General features: G+C 33.8%; 2 protein-coding genes across 2 annotated transcripts; one reads left to right on the top strand and one right to left on the bottom strand.

The window, feature by feature from the left end:
* Window positions 1-822: 822 nt before the first annotated feature.
* Window positions 823-11,063, bottom strand: asp (microtubule assembly factor abnormal spindle). The gene is made up of 7 exons (XM_076408706.1): window positions 10,933-11,063; window positions 10,657-10,848; window positions 10,396-10,599; window positions 3,158-8,575; window positions 2,902-3,103; window positions 2,543-2,844; window positions 823-1,171 (listed from the first exon to the last, which is right to left on the bottom strand). Exons 1-7 carry the CDS (start codon window positions 10,942-10,944, stop codon window positions 923-925), a joined length of 6,579 nt encoding a protein of 2,192 aa, XP_076264821.1. The 5' UTR covers window positions 10,945-11,063; the 3' UTR covers window positions 823-922.
* Window positions 11,064-11,494: 431 nt separating this feature from the next.
* Window positions 11,495-20,652, top strand: LOC143198457 (N(G),N(G)-dimethylarginine dimethylaminohydrolase 1). The gene is made up of 5 exons (XM_076407706.1): window positions 11,495-11,808; window positions 15,949-16,051; window positions 16,108-16,205; window positions 18,617-18,841; window positions 18,892-20,652. Exons 1-5 carry the CDS (start codon window positions 11,551-11,553, stop codon window positions 19,015-19,017), a joined length of 810 nt encoding a protein of 269 aa, XP_076263821.1. The 5' UTR covers window positions 11,495-11,550; the 3' UTR covers window positions 19,018-20,652.
* Window positions 20,653-21,173: the final 521 nt, after the last annotated feature.

Below are 21,173 nucleotides of genomic sequence, written 5' to 3' on the forward strand. Positions count from 1 at the left end.
GACATAATTTTTTTAGAAAATGTCTGTTTATTGGCGGTAAAAACTATGGACAGTGAAAAGTTTAAGCGATAAAAGCAGAATATATTATTATAAATTAATCCCTAAAAAATCTATGTTACCAATATATTAAGATGTCTATGGCTATACAGCTTATTCCAAAAAAAATAATCACATTGTTGCCTTTAAATTTATTATAGTATGAGAGAAAACTTTTGGTTTTGGCGCAATACATTTTTAATATTCTTTAATATCTTTAAGTAAATCCATATATTTATCCAATCATCTTTGCTCTAATTTAACATAGACAAAAAGCTATTATATGAGATCTGTTCTGATAAATATATGTCATTGAAAATACACATTGAAAGAAAATATTTAAATCGGCATCATAAGATTTTTTAAATTATTTAATTATTACATGGTTACTAGTCGTTTGCGACTAACCTACAATTTGTCTTTATAATAACTGAAATCTAGGTATATAACTAGTAGGACCCATCGGCCCTATCTCAGTCTCTGATGAAATAATGTTTATACATATCACTGCTGTATTTTTTATTACATGCACCTCAGCACACAAGATCAAATCGTTTGATTCTTTTGCGTCTGTGTCCTGCTCTGGTACTTCAATATTCTCATGAGAATGGAATCTACTGTGTTAGTATTAGGTTTTTTTCTCTCTATGATCGGTTTTATTCTTTTTAACAGGAGCTTTTCAAAAACCTTAGATATTACTGGCAGCAGTGATATAGGTCTATAGGCTCTTATTTCGTTTGGTGACTTTCCAGGTTTTGGGATCATCATAAGAAATGAAAACAAAAATGTTTAAGGATAATTTATTTTAATATCAATATACATAAAAGATATACATGTTAACATAAAAAATAACAATAATACATGATAAGTTAGTTGGACTTATGACTTAATCAGAGAAGCCTAATATTTTGATAAGTGAACTACAAGCAAACACGGCATTGGTAAATGTGTTGGGCCTGTCATAATCAAGTCCCCAGTTGGCGTTTAACGTCGGGTATTTAATGTTCTCCATGTAGCTGAACACCGAGGCTACGTTAGCCAATCGTTTGGTTTTCAACACCATGCTCTCCTTTCGTTCGACTAGAGTTTGTATTTTGGACAGCCTATGTTGTATATTCGGCACATTTTTAATCTCCTAAAATAATTTTGATAAAACGGTATTATTAGTAATTGTATAAAAATAAATTTACGATTTTCAAATTATATTTTGTTCGGTTAAAAAATTCGGTTATGAATCTTTTTTATATATATATGGTATTATTAATATGTCGGAAGGAAGGTCATGTTTTGAGTTTAATTCAAGTTGAATTTGAATACTTTATGGTAGTGAGTGCTTATGCGAACTTTAGTATTAGAATTGGCTGATCTTTTTCCTTCTGGAAATTTTGATATTAAGGATCTTGCACCAGGTAAATCGACATATCTCATCCTAGGATAAAACAGTTTTTACATGAATAAACAATGAAAAATGTAATGAAATGAGTTTTCATTTGCGAATCGTTGCTCCATCACACGTAGATAATAATGACGATACAAAGTATTTGATGGGATTGGAAACGAATTGTTCATCATGAGCTTCTTGAACGTGGCCAAACCATTAACTCGAACCTCTATTATCAAATATGCGATTGAAGCAAAAACGGCTTGGTTAAAAAAACGGTCCAAATTATCGATTCCGACAACTCTAGACTACACACTATATGGCACTAGTTTTATTGCATTCGCCACTTCTTCAGTTAGTACTAACCTTCAAAAGAAAGCTGTTAAAATTTCATGATATTCTACTCATAAATTTGTAAGTTATTGTGCTAAGAGTGACACTACTTTTGTTATATTCAAAACAATGGATCAAACACTATTTCCTGTTTTAATTTTACACTGCTTCTTGATGGAAAAAATACCGTTCAGGTGAAGCAATGCCTTCAAAAGTATTATATGGACTCTGCTCCATCAGAAACAACAATAAAACGTTGGTTTGCTGACTTCAAACGTGGTCGTAGAGACACCGATGATGCAGAACGCAATGGACGTCCAAATGAGGTGGTAATACCAAAAAATCGACAAAATCGTTTTGATTGATCGAAAAGTGAAGTTGCGTGAGTTATTTAACATCGTAAAGATATCAAAAGAACTTGTCTTGGTTTTATACTGCATGAGCATTTGACTATGAGAAAGCTCTGATCAAAGTGGGTGCCGCGTTTGCTCACTGTTGACCAAAAACAAGAATGTGTTGATGATTCTGAGCAGTGCTCAGAATTCACATTCATTCAATTTGGTTCAGTTTTTTCGTCCATCTTAGAAGTTCGGAAGGAATGAAATTATAGTTTCACTACAAAAGTAACAAAAGTTCAATGAAAAAAAAACCAATCCATTAACATCCAAACATAATAAAATATACATACACACACCCAGCACAACTTCATTTTTATAATGTCTTCTCCAATGATATTTAATAAATTTAAACTAGAGATTTAAAAAAAGATAAATATTCAAACTCAAATCTCACCTCTTTCCATTGCTCCTCATGGGCAAAGAGCCAAAGCAAAGTGCACAAAGTGGAGAATAACGGCGCTTCCTTGTCACACCAATGCAACAACACATTGAAAACTGGATCTAGATACTCGGGATTCCAGCTGTTCTTCCTGGTGTGAGAATATTTGTAGAAGTTGATCAGTATGAAGGTAGCCACGTTACAGGCGATCATTTCCGGTCGGGATCTAGCTGCTGATGTTAAAATAATATAGAGCTGGCTGGGTAACAACATGCTCATTCTAATGCAAGTGTCTCGACAGTGCCGTGTTATGAAATCTGGAAACAAATCAAGGAACTACCATAGTGCTAATCAATTAAATCACCTGATCTCACCTAAATCCTCTAAAGCTTTGATAATCATCAAAAGAGACGACTTCTTGTTGGTCATACACGACAAGGCCATATCACATCGCTGACTAAGAGTTTTAGCAGGAACAATGGGCTTAGATGGATCCGCTTCTATTGCTCTATGTTTCCTGATAACAATCATAACTGGAATGTTGGATTTCCTCAAAGAATACCCTCTCCAAGTAGACTGTAAATATATTTCAATGAGAAATAGTTTAAAAAAATTCTTACTTTATCAAACCTGTATCTTCACTGCAGCTGCGTTCTGTATTTTTGCAATTTTTCGAGCCTGGATAGCTTCAGGTGTCAGTAGCGGTTTATATACTTTTCTAATCAGATATGCCCGGGCGAATCTCTGAAGGTGAGCAATGGTCCTATATTTAATTCGAAACTCTTCTCTGGCTTTTATGGCTCTGTACCTACTCTGTATCAATATCAATGATTTTCTTATAGACACGTACCGTTCCCTTTGTATGGCAGCTAATTTGTTCGCTTTGAATCGTTGTTGAATTAATAAAATACATCTACGAAGTTCTTGGTAACAGGTCCTTTGTTCCACCATTAATTTATGGGCTCTATACCGTCTTTGAACTGAGATAACCGCGTTTTTCAAGATTTGGAAACGAGTTCTGTGGTTTCTCATCGAAACCAAAGCTCTGTATCTTGTTTGAACTGTAATGACTGCTGCCTTTAATTGAATATATTGAGACCTGGAGGATTGCATTTGCAGTTTTGCTCTAAAATATCGTTGAATAACAAGTGCTGAGTTTTTAAGATGTTCATAGCGGGTGTGCTCGAGTTGGTACAGTTTATTTTGTCTAAACCTCCTCTGGATTAAGATAGTGGCACTTCTCAGAAGATGATATTGCTGCTTGTCTTCCAGCATCATTCTATGAGCTCTGTACCTTCTCTGAAACACTATACTGGCATTCTTTAAAGATTTATACTGAATCAATTGGGCTCTTCCTAATTTCTTAGCCCGATAACATTGTTGTATCATGATGGCAAATTTTCTCAACAGAGTGTAATGAGTTTTTTGCCGAATCATAGCTTTTTGAGCTCTATATCTTCTCTGGATTACCAACACTGCACTTCTTAATTTTATATAATCCTGTCTCGCTTGCATCATTGATATTTTAGCATGGAATCGTCTCTGTATGAATATCGTCGTTGCTTTCAGCAAGAGATACTGCTTTCTCAATGCCCTCATCTCGATATGAGCGCGGAATCTTTGTTGTATTACGATAGCAGCCTGTTTAACGCTCTCATATCGTGCCTTTTCCATTTCAAAGAGTTTGTTCTGTCTGAATCTCTGCTGGACAAAAACGACAGCATTCTTCAAATGCTCATATCGTTGTTTCTGTTGCATCATCGATCTCTTTGCTCTGTACCTTCGTTGTATTGTTAGTGTTGCACGTTTCAGGTCCAAGTAATTGCTTCGCTGAAGCTTACCTAAACGTTTAGCCCTATACTTTTGCTGAACAGTAGTTGTGACACCTCTCAATTTCTGATAATAATCTCTTTGCTTCACCATTGATTTCTGGGCTCTGTATCTATTCTGAATCCCCACAGTAGCCTTCTTTAATTCCAAATAATCGTGCCTTGCTTGCTTCATCAACATCTGAGCTCGGAACCTTCTTTGAACTGTTACAGTAACCGCTCTGAGCACAATGTAGTGTCTTCTCACTATTTTCATCTCGATCTGAGCTCTGAACTGTCTTTGCACTATTATTACTGACTGTTTCAAATTAACATATTGAGATTTTTCATTTTTGTAGATTTTATTTTGCCTAAACCTTCTCTGTATAACTACCGTTGCCTTTTTCAAGTCCTGATATCGTCGTTTCTGTTCGAGCATCATTTTTTGAGCGCGATATCTTTTCTGGATTACGATTGCAGCTTGTCTTAATCGATCGTAGTTGTTTTTACACTGAGTTCTGAGTTTATTGGCCCTAAACCTACGCTGCACGGTAATGGTTGCTCTCCTTAACAGCTGATACTTTGTTCTCGTAAGCTTCATATTGTTCTGAGCACGAAGTCTTCGCTGTAAACATATAGCTGCACTTCTCAGAGTCAAATATCGTTTTCGTTCTAATTTACTGAGTGTATTTGCTCGATATAAAGCCTGGATGAAAATGACCTTATTTTTCAGATACAAGAAGTTTGTTCTTACGTTTCTCATATTCCTGAGAGCCTTGTATTTTTGCTGAACGAGCACGATGGACGTCTTCAAGGTTTCGTAAGATTTCTTTTGGGCTTCCATTAATTTTTTGGCTCTATATCTTTCCTGGATCACCTTGGTAGCTAACTGAAGGGAGATGTAATAGTCGCGACACTTCTTCCTTTCTACAATAGCTCGATACCATTGCTGAATTTTTATAGATGCAGTTTTTTGTCTCTGATATATGGCACGGTTTTTCTGCATGAGCTTGTTGGCCCTAAATCTGCGCTGAACGAATAGAGTTGCTTGTTTCAGTTGCGTGTATATTTTTTGATCGTGAATCATAGCTTTGTTGCCTCGGTATCTCCGCTGAATATTAATCGTCGATTGTTTCAACTTGATATACGACTCTCTCTCGATTCTCATCTTCAATAAGCCCCTGTAATACTGCTGGATATTGATCGCTGCCTTTCTCATTAATAAGTACCTACATTGTTGAACCCTCATCATTTTTAAGGCCAGATATCTTTCCTCTATAATTAATACGAACCGCTTGGTCTCCAAATATTGTCTCCTGCAGGTTCTCATCACTCTAATCGATGTGTACCAGGTTTGAATGGTGATACTAGACTTCTTTACCAACAGGAACCGTTTTCTTGCTTGATGCATCCTGATGTTCTTTTGTATAATCTTAGCTGCCGCTAATCTTTGAGTGTAGTTATTCCTGATGAGCCATCCCCTGATGTAGGGTTCAAGTTTAATGACTATATTTCGGAGTAGAATATATCTTCTTCTGCAAAGTGTCATTTTGAAGAAACTTTGAATCTTCACTGCTGCTAGATGTCGTTTGCGTTCTCCGATGTATTGCCGCACGAATATTGATAAAGATTGATAAATGCGTGAAAGTTTTTGCCTTTTGTACCATGCTTGGATTTTCTTGGCAGCTATTTCTCTACGTTCCCGGATTCTTCGCAGCTTCATCCGCTTCAACATTATCGGTAAGCTTCGGAACCAATTCTGAATCGTAGTGGCACTTTTAACCATAAGAGGGGCTTGATATTTGTAGATTATCTGCCACAGAAACGAAAGGGTATTCTCCTTATGTCCATCCACGATGTCCTTGGGTGATATATCGTACTGTATCTCGTATCCGCTTTCCTTGAGTGCATTGAAGGCCACTTGCATGTTATGGACTTTCTGCAGACGCGATATGGCAGGTACTCGCAATTGACCAGTCAGATCCGCGCGCATCTGCAGGATCTCCATTACTTTAACCAATCTAACGCCATCTCGTAGATCTACGCCCAAATTCTTCACGGCATAATCAAATTCGTGGATGTAAGACTGCTGGTGGGCGACCTTGTACCCCAGACATCGTAGATATTTATTGATGTCACCAACGGCGGATAAAGTTTCTCTAGCAAAGTGGGTAAGAACCAGTTTGCTTTCCTTGTCGGCAGCATTTTTGCAAAACAAACAGGGATCATGCGGGATCAACTTATTGGTTTTGGCCTGATCTAGAAAATAAACCAGAATGAGGAACTTTTTTAGCATGAATTTCTTAAGCTCGATAGCGTATTTGGGCGCGTAGACTGTTTTGTGTTTCTTCATCAAGTAGGGGTCTCGGAAGAATCGCTCCATGATAAATCCTGCCAGTCCGTTCGCGTCAGAGTTCGACTTCAGCGGTATCACTTCGTTGTAGATAGTTTCCAAGCCGATTCTGAGCCATAGCGGATTGTATCCTAAAATCAGGCCCATTATGTCGGACTTAAGCTTTAAGTTAAGATGCAGGTCTTTGTCCTCTCTGATGGATAACTTCCCCGAGTCCACCACCTGACAGACCTTCTGCAATACCGCGTTCATGTCCTTAGATCGAAACATGTTCTGGGATTGTCTCCTCAACGCAGCCAGTTTACTGTTTACGTTGTAGTTGTATGAAATCACTTCTTTAGTTGGAGCTTCCGACACATCCTTTTTCTTGCACTCCTGCCAGATCTTCGCGGCGTCTATTTCAGTTTTACTGTCCAACTCTTCGGGAGGTGTGAGTAGGACATTCAGCCATTTCTTAAAGTGCAGTTCCTGTTGTTCCACCCACTCCTCCGTGCTGTAAATCGAGGATGACATAAAAGGGTCGATTACGTTGGCATACAGGAACGGATTCTGCACGATGACGGTCTTGACGGAGGTTTCTTGGATCGTCGACATATGCTCCACGCTCTGTTCTTGCGGCTTGGACTGAGTAGCGAACTGTTTCAGATTCAGGCCGGTCGACGTTTTAGCAACCCTAAACGCAGCACCACCTTTCTTGGACCAATCGGTTTTCGGTTCCCCACTTAACCGTCCCCTTTTTATGGAAGTGTTACTGGTGCTGAGGCTTTTGCGTTTGGCGCCCGCGCGGAACGAACACTCGCTTATGATGCTCGACTCCTCCGCTATAGCGGACAAATTCTTGTACTTCCTCGGCTCGATGTTGTTCCTGTTGTTCTCGACGATCGTGGCGAAGTCGAAACTTCTCGGTTTAAGAAAAACCGGTGATTCCGCCCGTTGCATCTTGCTGGAAAGAGGGGAATCCTCGAAATCACCCGCGGACGTGTCTTTTACGTAGGTACCTCCGCTGATGTCCGAACTGCTGTTGCTCTTAACGTAGGTCTCGTTGCTGACGTTCAACTGGAACGTGGAATTCGGTTCGCTCGTCCTCTCGAACGTACGGTTTGGCGAGGAAAATTTGTTGAAGTGATTCTCGTGGACCTTCTTCTGGGGAGATATTAATGGAGAAAACGTGAAAGCATCCACTGCTCGTCGTAAGTTGTGCTCAAAACTAGACGTGATCCCCTCTTTGAGAGCATCCGAAGGCGACTGATCCTTGTTGAAGGTCCTGTTCTCATCGTTAGTAAACAAGTTTTTTTCTCTTAAAGGTAAGATCCCAGGTGACTCCAGACTGTCTCTAAACACCGGAGAATTACTGATGCTATCCATCGTAAAAGTGCCTTTCAAATGAATAGGTGACTCTATAACATACATGTTTTTACTCTCAAACACAGTTTCAGTTTTGTCCACTTTCAGGATATACGTTTCTCTACGATCTCGGTGAGGGCTCAATATGTAGGTTTCCCGTCTATCATCCATTGAAAAATTCACCGGACAAGGCGACAGGAAAGACTTTGCTGTGCTACTCAAAAAGTTTGGTTCATGCAACAGCAACTCGTTCTCTTTATTCTCCTTCGACGATAACCTTTCGAATGTATGATGACGTGCATATTTCTGACTCTGTTGTTGCGATTTAGGGGATGTATAAAATGTATCTGTCTTCAAGTAGGTGTGAGGTGGTCTATGATATTTTTCGGGAGACAGATAACAAGCGCCATTTATCCTAACGGGAGACATATTTACACTTCTCAATTTTTTAGTTGGCGAAACTGGTTTCCTTTTCAGGGGTAAAGTAGCTGGCTTTTGATTTTGAGTTTTGGATTTACTTTTTACCCCTTTTGATTTCATTTGCTAAAATATTTAAAGCACTTTTATTTCTACTACAACTTAGACAAAAAAAATACATAAAAATGGATATTAGTTGATAGAATAAATAAACATTCATACAATATCCATCAAGCAATAATAAAAATGATTTTAACAGGGATGTTATGGAGACCCGCAAACATAACCAAAACTACCGGATATCCGATATAAAAACCAAATATAATGTAAGTCTCAAATAATTTTAAAAAACTGGCAACAAGCTTCAGTAACCAATCATACATTTAGACTGCGGTGATGAACTATACTATCAATTCATTGTTCTAAATGAATATAATAAAGTCAAGAGGTTATCATTCAGTAAAGATCCACTTTAATTGTGAAAATAAAATTATTTTAACTATACCAAAAAAAAATTAATGATATGACAGTACCTCTCTCCATTTCCTAGATATCATCAGTTAAACAACGACCCATTGAGAAACTGTCTCCGCAAAATTTATTTTTAAGTATAATTTACCTGTAATCAATTTTAACTGATAAAACAATAACTAAGGGATGAGCAAAGATTATTTAATGACTTCAATACCTGTAATCATTTATTAAGATGTTTTCCCTTATTTTATGTATTTATTTGAAAAAAGAATAAGTATGCCAGCAGCTGATTTGTTCATTCTAGCTAGATATTTCAGTGCAATAGACCAATTGGCTAGAATTTTTAGGATTCACTGTGGAAAAATTAATCAGAATGCTACTACCATTTGCAACCATTTTGTGGTGGTTAATATTACATTTCAATGTCATTTGAAATGCCAGTTAACATGGAGAAATCCAGAAATCTGTGATTCAGAGGTTTTGGAATATCCCTATCTTGTTGATACAACACAAGTATGAATTTAATGGATAAAGTGTAGTTCAAGATATAATTCAATTTGTAAATCCATTTATATTGGGAATAAATGAAGAAAAATAAATATTATAAAAAATAATAAATTATATATAAAAAAAAAGTATTAGAGAAAGAAGTATTAATAAATTAAGGATCAAGTGCTACTGGAAATCACAACGACAATCAACACTAAAATTTCTGTGTCATAATCAAACTTCTGTGTGGAAACAGCCTGAAAAATTACATGGATTACAATATCTAAGGTCAGATTCGGAGAAAAATATTTAAAATTCCACAGCATCAACAGCAATGTATTGGTTGAAATTCATCCTTACTGAGCATGGAGTATGTATTGATGATGATAATGATGTTTGCTTTAATTATTATGTGATGGCTAATTATAAGTGTAACCTTTGTAACATTTTTTTCATTAACTATTTGCAATAAATATGAAAATGCTAAAACACCAGTAATTTTATTTTATTATTTTCTACCACCTGTTTTTTTTTCAGGGAGAATATTAAAACAATAATTGAGACAATGGAGAATATAAATGTTTCTATTTTTTCAATTCTGAAATTCTGCCAAAATGAATGTTTAGGTGAGATAAATAAAAATTACACAACAGCTTGATTACTTACAGCCATTTATTAAGAAGAAAGCTCTTTTATTTTATTAATAAATTAAGGAACACAGTATGTACATACAATCCAATTGATAATCTAGTTTTTACTCTTTAACACAGAAATAATACTATTTAAATTAAAATTTTGTTTTTGAATTTCTAAGTACATATAGGTACCATTTAAACAAAAAAAGCAACTATAACAAGCACCCATAATTTTTTTTTCATGATTGCAAAACCAAACGATAAAAGGTGGCAATAAAAACAAATAAATCAAAAACAAATCTACATCATCTACTCTCCTTAATAACAACAATTGAATGAAGGACTTACCTTAGGTGAAACTGACTTAAATGTTATGGCAACATTCCTATTAAGTCTTTTACCATCAGTAAAAATAATACTATGTCGACATGCTTCATCCTGTTTCGGACACCATGATAGTTCTAACATACATTCAGTATTCCTTGCAATGTGATTATGAGTCCAGCTGAACATTAGACCTATATCTTCTGGCACCGAATTATTAATATATATCTTAAAGAAAGAAGATATTAAAAATTCAATTTGCCTTCAATAATGTTGTATTATTACATCTATATCTTGTGAAGTCGGATTTTGTATGAGTATTTTTCGAGTTTGTACTGCACCGACTACGACATTTTCAAACAATATTTTAGGAGTAGGTGTAAAAGGAGCCAACGATAGCATTTCAATTTCGACTTCTTCATTTTCCTGCTTCTTTTGCACAACGGGTTTAGTGTTCTTTCTTACGACTGGCGAAATCTACAATATGTTACAATCAATATTCCACTAGCAATCAATAAATATAACATCTTAGTTATTTAAATAGTGTTAAAATAAATTTACCTGAAAGAACATGGCATAAAATTCCTTAAATTTAACTTAAACTATAACAAATTATAAAACGTTAACACACAAACGATCATATAAGTATAACAAATAAAAACAACTTGAATACATACAAACCGAATTGCCGATCTTTAATTTTTTCAAAGATTTAAAAGTCAACGGATTCTGTCAATTTCCTGAAGTTGGCTGTAGTAGGAGAAAACAGTTTCGATATTCCCCTACGATTTCAAATTAATACCCAAATATATTCTATATGTTTTTAAATAATAATAATAATCTAATAGCACAAATATTTTATTATATTATTTATAATAGCTAGTTAATTATATGGTTACTATATATTTCTTTAATTCAAATTATTTACAATGTTAAACAGTGAGAGAAAATTAATTGAAATGTACCATAAAAGCCATAAAAACTTTTGAAAATATTTGCCGTTATTTGCTATGTAACGTAAAATATTTAAATTATGCAGAAACAAGTTAATGGAAAATACGTTAAAAACGAGAAAGCACGAATAATACGGCGCTAGTAGCCGAACAATGACATTTACGGATTTTAATTTCGCTTCAGTCGTGCGTCGTCTGTTGTGTGGATCGTGTGAGTAGCGCAAAGATGGCCGCTTTTCGTTATACACACGCCGTGGTGAGTCGAATTCCTGTTTCTCTCAGAACAAGAGGGGAAATCGATTTAGAAGAGGCTAAAAAGGAACATGAAAACTTCGTACGTCTACTGAGAGAATTGGGTTTGGATGTCATTGAATTGCCCCCTGATGAAGCTTTACCAGAATGCGTTTTCGTGGAAGACTGCGCTGTTGTGTGTAATGGGACGGCGCTCATAACCAGACCAGGTGCTATCCATCGTCAGAAAGAAGTAGGTCAATTATATTTAATCACAAAAATAATGTTAATAGCTAAATTTGATTAGATACACAATTGAATCGGCCAGATTGACTACGACCAACTGTCAAAGTGAAAACAATTGTTTTTCCTTATTGTGGTTGTTTTAAATGTTGATTATTGCTTTTATTGGATAAATATGAAATTATTTAACTATAGATTGAAATATATTTATTTTAAAATATTGGCACTATATAATGTCATTGTCACTTCTATTTGAATGGGTTCGTAAACAGTACATTTAACAACAAAACATCTAATTCCTGTTTTGATACGAGAGGATATAAAGAGCGCCTTGCAGTGATTAAGACTGACAGGATCATTATTCAATTTATTCGAATATAATATTAGTTTAAAATGCATTCATTCCACAGCCGTCCTGATTCCTTTTCGTTAATGTATGACAAGGTTGTTCCATTTTAATTAACATTTCCTTTCATTGTTTTATTACATCAGAATGGATACTGATAACATCTGATAATGCCAGATTGTTATCATATTAGTGAGAGTTCATTGTCTTCCTGGGGGAATGTAATAATTTGTTTATAGTTATTCTTACAGGACACATGTATACAGCTGATTTTAATGAGGTATCGTTATTTATTAATTAATGATTAGATCGTTAATGATTAGTTTGTGCAGTAAAAATGTCAAAAAACAAGCATTCTGAAATTTTCAAGAAACAGTTATATATTTATTTATTCATATATATGTTTAAAAACAAGAAAAACATTAATTATTTTTTAATGTACTTTATTATTAGTTACATTAAAGAAAATCGTTGAAGTTTAATTATCGAAAATCGATTTCGGTGGTACCAATTTTATCCTCTCTACATTTTGAAGCTGTTCATACATAAACATAGATGACTTGATTTCATTTCAAATTTTCAAAACAGTATATTTTTCATGTTTGATGAATATCGTCGTTCTCTACGAAGGAATTTTGAAGCTTGTAAAGAGCTATAACACGAAGCTAGGTCTAACGAGTACGATTTTTTGATATTGAAACAATTCCACATGCCAAAATTTGAATTTCTACATGTATTTTCAGGTAAAAAAAGAAAATAAAATTTTTAAAGCGCACTGTTATTGTATATCTTAGTAACGAAGGTTACATAAAAATCAATATACTGTCATTCAAACAACTTAAAATTCTTTATAATCCTTGTAATTTTTATTATTTATTCTACCAAAGGAAATAGTAGTAGAACACTTCAAAATGGAAAAATGGAAATGCGTGACTATGTGTGTGTGTGTTTTATGGTAAAAGCATTAAAAATCATCAATATTGTATCTTAGGATACGATATTGATGATAACAATTCAATATTGAAGTTAACCATGGTCTTGAAAATATTCGTTAATTTATATTTAAAAATAAAAAACGTGAATTACTTTTCAATATACTTAATTATCAGCTAAATGATAGGGAAGGTATTTTAAAATAATTTGAATTTTATCATGGAAAATGGATTTCAGTAATATCAAAATGTCTTTAATTTTTTTTTAATTTGCAAAGCCTAATGCTTTTTACATGCCGGCCTTGAGGATATTTACACAAAACTATGTTATAATATATAATTTGACGGAAGTTGCGGAAAGATATCCCGCGCACCGCAACAAGAGACCCTAGTTAAAACAGGAATAATATTTGGGTTCTTTGTGTTGTTTCGTATGTTAATATACAGTTTCTCGAAGGCGGATCCGCGAATTTACGATAAAGTCACGTACCTACCATGAAAATGAACGCTTAAATAGCGATATTTGATAACACTGAAGGATTTCTTTAAAAAAATCTGAAAATTTATTAGTTACCATTAAAACAAATGCCTGTTATTTATATATCAAAGCTCTTGCCAGTTGAGGTGTAGAGAAGATGTGAACCGTGAAGGAATTTTACGCATTAATAGTTCAAACAGGCCCTTAGTTTAGGTTTAAGCCTATTTTCTTCCGTACATTTTAAATATTTTTATTTAAAAAAATTATTTAAAAGAATGTAATTTTTTTATTCAAAGTATTGTTTATTGTATTTTCTCTTTCTTTCAGTAAGCCTTAATTACCGTCATAATAATATGAGATCAGATAGTCAGATAATTAAATGTAAAGTATCCCTTTAGACTTACTGTAATAATTAAACAAAAAAAATAGAAAGGTGTTATTAAGCCCGGTTACTTAAAATTGAATTAATTTAATTACAGTCGCGGGTTCGAATCTTGCTGGGGCATGGATATACTTATGTTTGTGATTGTAATTGTAAATGTCATTATAGGCAACAGTAGAAAATCCAACACGGAATAACAATCTCAGCCACGCCAGTAACCAGGCTGGGTAAGACCGGATATCTTTTAGGATGGTCTCTAAGTTGGTAACGGAACGGTTGGTTCAAAACCTCATTAAACTATAGGTCCAGTCCAAATAAACCCTCTTTGACAAAAAGGAGACTCTAAAATATTTAAATTTTTTTATAAATTATTATATTCCCGTCGCATTCACCATTTTATATATTTTTAAAAAATTTATATTACATATAAATAATAGGTCTCATTTGTTTTTGTCAATCGCGCCGTGTCAAAAAATAAAAAGTGACTGTCTAATATCTATTTGATAACAGTTTTTATGCTCATCTTCAACAATCACAACCGTTTTAAGTGTTTTTTCGATAGATGTTAATGATTCTCCACTGTTTATTATGAATGAAATAACAAGCGATGGAACGGCAATTAATCGAAGTACATGGGACGTGATTTCGAGCGGGTTTTAATGCCGTATTTATAGTGGCCGCGCGCTATTTCAGTCCCCGGTCTATTTTTCGCGTTTTTATTGCCTTTCGTTTGTTTTTTTTTCTAATTATTAGAATTCACTGGTGGTCATAGGCAAGGTTCGCATGCAGATATTTATATAGTTTTACTAGTTATAAACAAGTTATATTTTGTTAAAATTGGATCCTTTATAAGATAAACACACTAGTAGTAGTGATGTTCAAGGTAAACAGCTTCTGGATAATAAAATAAAAACAGATTTATAGGTTTGTAAATATGTAAAATCAGGCCCTTTACAAGCCGTTGCTGTAGAAGAAGCACATACGACCTAATACATTCATTTAGCATTTCGGTATGAATTTCCATAGCTAACACTTCACGGTACGCTGAAGCTCCAACTTTAAATAACTTGTAAACAAAGAACTAATTGATAAATCCTTAAAATCTGAATCCGAATGAAATATTGGTTACGTCCACATAAAAGATGAAATGTTAAAATTGTGTTTGACTTTTAGTTCTGCTTTGACGAATAGTTATATTGAAATGGGTGAAGTTGTATTAAAAAAGGGGTTTTTGGTAATTTCCTGGTAGTACTTTATTAGTTTAGGTAGATTCTATCACATTTTAAAGCGTGAATTGTTTTTTGAAACTTGAAAAATTATTAAATTATTAAATAATAAAAAAATCTGAAAATTTATTAGTTACCATTAATACAAATGCCTGTTATTTATATATCAAAGCTCTTGCCAGTTGAAGTGTAGAAAAGATGTGAACCGTGAAGGAATTTTACGCATTAATATTTCAAACAGGCCCTTAGTTTAGGTTTAAGCCTATTTTCTTCCGTAAATTTTAGATATTTTTATTTAAAAAAATTATTTAAAAGAATGTAATTTTTTTATTCAAAGTATTGTTTATTGTATTTTCTCTTTCTTTCAGTAAGCCTTAATTACCGTCATAATAATATGAGATCAGATAGTCAGATAATTAAATGTAAAGGATCCCTTTAGACTTACTGTAATAATTAAACAAAAATATAGAAAGGTGTTATTAAGCCCGGTTACTTAAAATTGAATTAATTTAATTACAGTCGCGGGTTCGAATCTTGCTGGGGTATGGATATACTGTTGTTTGTGATTGTAATTGTAAATGTCTTTATAGGCAACACTAGAAAATCCAACACGGAATAACAATCTTAGCCACGCCAGTAACCAGGCTGGGTAAGACCGGATATCTTTTAGGATGGTCTCTAACTTTAACATAATACACTAACTCTAAATTTTATTTTGAAACATCTTGCATAAACTTAAAGAAACGCAGATTACTCTCATTATTGTCACATGATTCATATTTTTAGGTGGAGACCATTCGAGTGGTGCTGAAAAAAGAATTAGACCTTCCCATAATAGAAATATCAGACTCCAATGCTAAACTGGACGGCGGAGACGTACTGTTTACCGGTAAACCATCCTTTTGATCAGGAGCGTTGTTTTTTTTCTTACGACCAGTGTTACAGGTAGAGAGTTTTTCGTTGGCCTGTCTCAGTGGACCAACGAAGCAGGAGCCAGAGCGGTGGCGGCGGCTTTCCCAGAATATCCCTGTACGCCCATTAAGGTAAAACCCGATAATCTAGTCGTGACCGATTTGCGTCAAAGTCGTAGGGGTAAGGTGAAGGTAAGCGTGCCGATCTGTTCGACTCCATCAGCTCTGTGCACGCTCGGCAATAATTCCTAAGCGACTTACTCCAACCGGTGATCATCTTGGAGGTCTTTCCAATTAAACTTACGAACATCTGATAAAGAAGCCAGTATGTTGATAATATCGTCGTACATAGCATCTCCAATTAACGCATTAAGCAACTAGTGTAGTCCGTTTGGCAACAGCGTATACGGCAAAATGCAATTTTTTCCCATGCAAAAGACACAATATATATATTTGATTTCATGCATTATAATAAATCCAAACTAAACTATCTATTAAGTAGCCTTAAGGCATATTGATTGGTAACATATTGATTTGCATACTTAGCCAAAATAAATTTCTTTAAATACATTAAGCTCTTAAAAAATTGATGCGACTTTAATAAGAATCTGATTTACTTTAATAAAGGTACACGTTTGGAGATGTTTTTCAAAATTTAAAGATAATCCAAATGCTGCTAAAATGGTCAAAATATATCTAAATATAATTTCTGCATGAAAATAAGAAAATTACTTCCGAACGCAAATCTCATAGATATTATTTGGACACTCATGATGTTGATTCTTTGAGGAAAGATAATCTGGATTCTCAAACAATTAATTAGTTAAATCTAACTTTTATGGAGGTATTTGTCTCTGGGTTATTCAGTGAAATTAGTAGACTTCAATGAATTATCGGTAATGTACAAGTTATTAACAATAAAACATCCTAATCTGCGCCATGAGCAAACATATGTTTTTTAAACATTTTTATCCTACAAGAGTTTTGTCATACACGCTGTTAATATGCAGATTGTAATATTCAAATGTATTTTGTTTTTATGGCAAAGCCTTCTTTGATATAAAAATTGATTTTTTAGTTATCAGTTTATCGTTAATTGTTTTTACACAAATCGGTATGTGTATGTGTATGTTTATTTTTGATGACGATGTTAACGACGAAGATCTTTTTGATCTTGGAGATAAGTAATAGGGAACCGTTTCTTCCTAAAAGAGTGATTGGCGTGTTTTTACAATATTTCTCCCTACTTAAAAACGAAAAATATTAATGTACATAAGAGAACTTTTCATTGAGCGATTTATAAATCAAAACCACGAACAATACGCGCCTGGATCAGGCGAATAGGAAAATTATTAGTAACACTTTTGCTTTTGTTGTTCCAGTATTAATACAGTAGAAACTATAATTATGATTAGATTTGGTTTTCCATGAATCACCACACATAACTAAGATATTTGTTTGCTATTTGCTGTACAGTAATTATATATGAATAATGAATAATTTCATTGGGCATACTATGTACGTGCAAAACTAGCGTAGCTTTAAACATAGATTAAAGTTGAATAACACCAGACACTGTACAGTTTAGATTTCTCCCAACCACCGGCAGCACTTAATCTGAATTAAGTATCACTTTACTTATTCAGAGCCTTCTTCTTTGTTAATGTTTTATTCTGTTATTTACTGTTGCCTACTTTCTATTTATTACCATATTAATAGATAATCAAGTAGGCCATGATATTCGTTATATGCCTAGATCAGGCGAATAGGAAAATTATTCAAATAACATGTTTACAACTGTTGTTCCAGTATGATCACAGTAAAAACTATAATTATGATTAGATTTGGTTTTCCATGAATCACCACACATAACTAAGATATTTGTTTACTATTTACTGTACACTAATTTTATATAAACAATGTATAATTTCATTGGGCATACGATGTAAGTGCAAAACTAGCGTAGCTTTGAATAAAGATTAAGGTCGAATAACACTAGACACTGTACAGTTTAGATTTCCACCACAGACAGCACTTCATCTAAATTAAGTATCACTTTATTCAGACCCTTCTTCTTTATTAATTTTTTATTCTGCAATTTACTGTTGCCTAGTTTATATCTATTACCACATTAATAGATAATCAAGAAGGCCTTGATATTCATTATAAAGAAGTAACATTGTGCAGTTAAAAGTTTCAAGAAAGTCCTGCTTTGATATAACATTTTTGTTTTTAATTTTTTACTTCACTGTAGCCTAAAGTTTATTTTCACATTAATGGATGAGGAATTGTTATTTTTCCAGTTTGCAATTTCTAAAATTAAAGCACGGCGTCATTAACGCGCTCTAGAGTCACAATTAGTGTTTTATCAGAACAAGGTCAAAAACATTAAATTATTTAAAGCACTAATTAATAAAGTTGATGAAACCGCCACACCTCACACGTATTTTTAGACACAAACATTTTTCCCGATACATTTTTTTTTCTGGAAATTACTCTCAATCAGCATGGCGGAATTAAATCAGACGGCGTTCGCTTTTTAGGTACCCGAGCAGAAGCATTTAAAATCGTACATTACTATGGGGGGCCCCGATCTTATATGTGTAGGGGCGGGTAAAGAAGCTCAGGAAGTGTTAAAGCGGATGGAACGGGAAGCCACCTTCAGCTATCAGACCCTGACGTTGCCAGAGGATCAAGCCGCCAACGTGGTGTATTTGAACGGAACTCTTGTCCATCGAACGTCGGAGGAAATCCCGCTATCTTCTAAGGTAACTCTTTACAAAGATAAATACACCGGATTAATTAATCCTTTTCGCAGATATTCGACGACAAAATCGACTATCCAAGACGTTCGGTGAACTTAACCCAACTAGCCAAACTCTCTTGCGGATTATCCTCGAGCTGTCTGCTGATCCGAAGAGCGAAACATATACGGAACCTCTAAGGTCAGCCAGACTGCGGGCTCAACTATCGGAAGATCTCATTCGTCAGTCTTACCACCTTTAAAGTCTTCAATATTGCCGTCATTAGAAAGAAATCAAAATATATATTTAAAAATATATAGTAACGATTATACTGAATGTTGTTGTGCAGTTATAACTTTGTTGGGCATATATTTGAGGAAATTAAAAGTACGCCGTCTCACTTACATATCTACAACCATCAAGTTCGTGAATCATTCATCATCATCTGTCCTTCAAATGGTTCAGGAATATATGGTGGTAGTACAATTTGTTTGTTACAGTCGTGATGCTCAACTGATCACTACTATCAAGGTTTTGCATTTCATTGACGATTTAGGATCTCTTATTTTTGGATGTTGAGTTTAAAAAGTATCTTCTATTTTCTGAATGATTTCAAATGTGTAGTGTTCTTTTAAAACAATATCCAATCTCATAATTATACCCTCTTCATGAAATCAAGTGAAAATTGATCACTTCGTTAGTACCTCAGAATCTCACTAAAAATCCGATCAGCATAAGGAAACTTGATCATTATTTATTATATTTGATTGAGTAGTAACTTAATTAATTGGAGATGACTTGATGATAACTGAAAAATTCAAGAGCACAATACCATTTTTCTGTAACAGTAATAATACTATATTGAATAATATCAAAATTTGAATTAATTAATGCTTCACAATCTCCATTATTTTTTTAAACAGATATATCAAAGTAGTACATGGTACTCTTTATACTAAATTGAGGACTTATTATTATTTACTTACTTTGAGTGAGTAGAAATCTTTTAATATGCAATCACAAGTGACTTGATGGTAACTAAAGATTTAAAGAACGCTAAATTCACTAACAATAACAAAATTCCATTGATCAGTATCACTCAAAATTTCTATTGATTAAATCACAGAATCTCCCTTATTTTTAAGCAGTTAAGTCCTGGTGTTCTTTATAATACTCTTAGGAATCATGGTTTTCTCATTTTAAACCAGTAAAAAGCTTTTTAAAATGCAGTGATAGGTGACTTGATGGTAATTGAAGAATTTAAGAATACGGCAGTAGTACCATTATCTATATAACAGAATAGCATTCAACTGGTCAGTACTATTCAAAATTTGAGATATTTGATGTGCCAGAATTTTACTGGTCTCTTGAATGGTTAAATACAATCGGTGCTTTCTGTAACAGTCATTATTAGTAATCATAATTTAACTTCTATGGTACTTTTACGAACAACGGTCAGTGGTGACTTGATGATTTGAGCGCGACTTTATTCAGGTATACATTTAATGATAAACATTTATTCTTAATGATAATGACTACAAACTTGCCAACACAAATCAAGCTTTACTTTTACCTTTATTCAGCGCACAAGCAAGCAAGAAAAGTGATGTTTAGAAATATGTTTCATTCCAAAATTAAGTATTATTTATTCGTTTTTTTAAACAAATGAGAACGGCCCAAGGCTAGTTCGTTTTTTTCTTTGAGTTTGTAACAGTTTTTTATTATGTTTTTTTAATTTATTCTTGTTTTTATTTTGTATAGACTTTGTATTAGATACATGCTATATATATGTTGTGATTTTTAATTTCCTGTAAAATAAAATGCTATTTAATTTAGTGTTTTCTTTTGCCTGGTTTTATCAAGGCGCCCGTTATAGAAGATACATTACCCATTTTCTTAGAATATAAATTTCTTTGTTTCAAATTTATATCTGCTACTGTGGCTATTACTACTACCACTTACTATCTATAATTAAAAATAATACCTTGTAAATTATTTGGTAACACAGTTGTTGATGATCGTCTATGACGATGATGAATTATGTCAATAACATTACTACTGTAGATACAAAGATATGATCTATTAGTTTTAAAGACTGCTGAAAAACAGATAATTTAAAATAAAGTGGGTTATATCTAGTAGATAATATTATGACAATACAGATAGATAAATGCGGGCTTTAACCAGGTATATTTTGTACCTCTCAAGGATACTCATAAGTTTTTGAGTCTTTCTAAGGTTGAGGCAATCTTCCATGTTCTTATCAATGTTTGGCTGCGATTTAACTTGACGTTAGGCTTAGGCTCAAATAGTATAATATTTAGGCATTGCAATCTACAAGTACTATAAAAGTTTT

Source organism: Rhynchophorus ferrugineus, unplaced genomic scaffold, assembly GCF_030347505.1.
Source record: "Rhynchophorus ferrugineus isolate W39M unplaced genomic scaffold, kcgeb_rfMv2 rfM6, whole genome shotgun sequence".
Classification (NCBI taxonomy): domain Eukaryota; kingdom Metazoa; phylum Arthropoda; class Insecta; order Coleoptera; family Curculionidae; genus Rhynchophorus; species Rhynchophorus ferrugineus.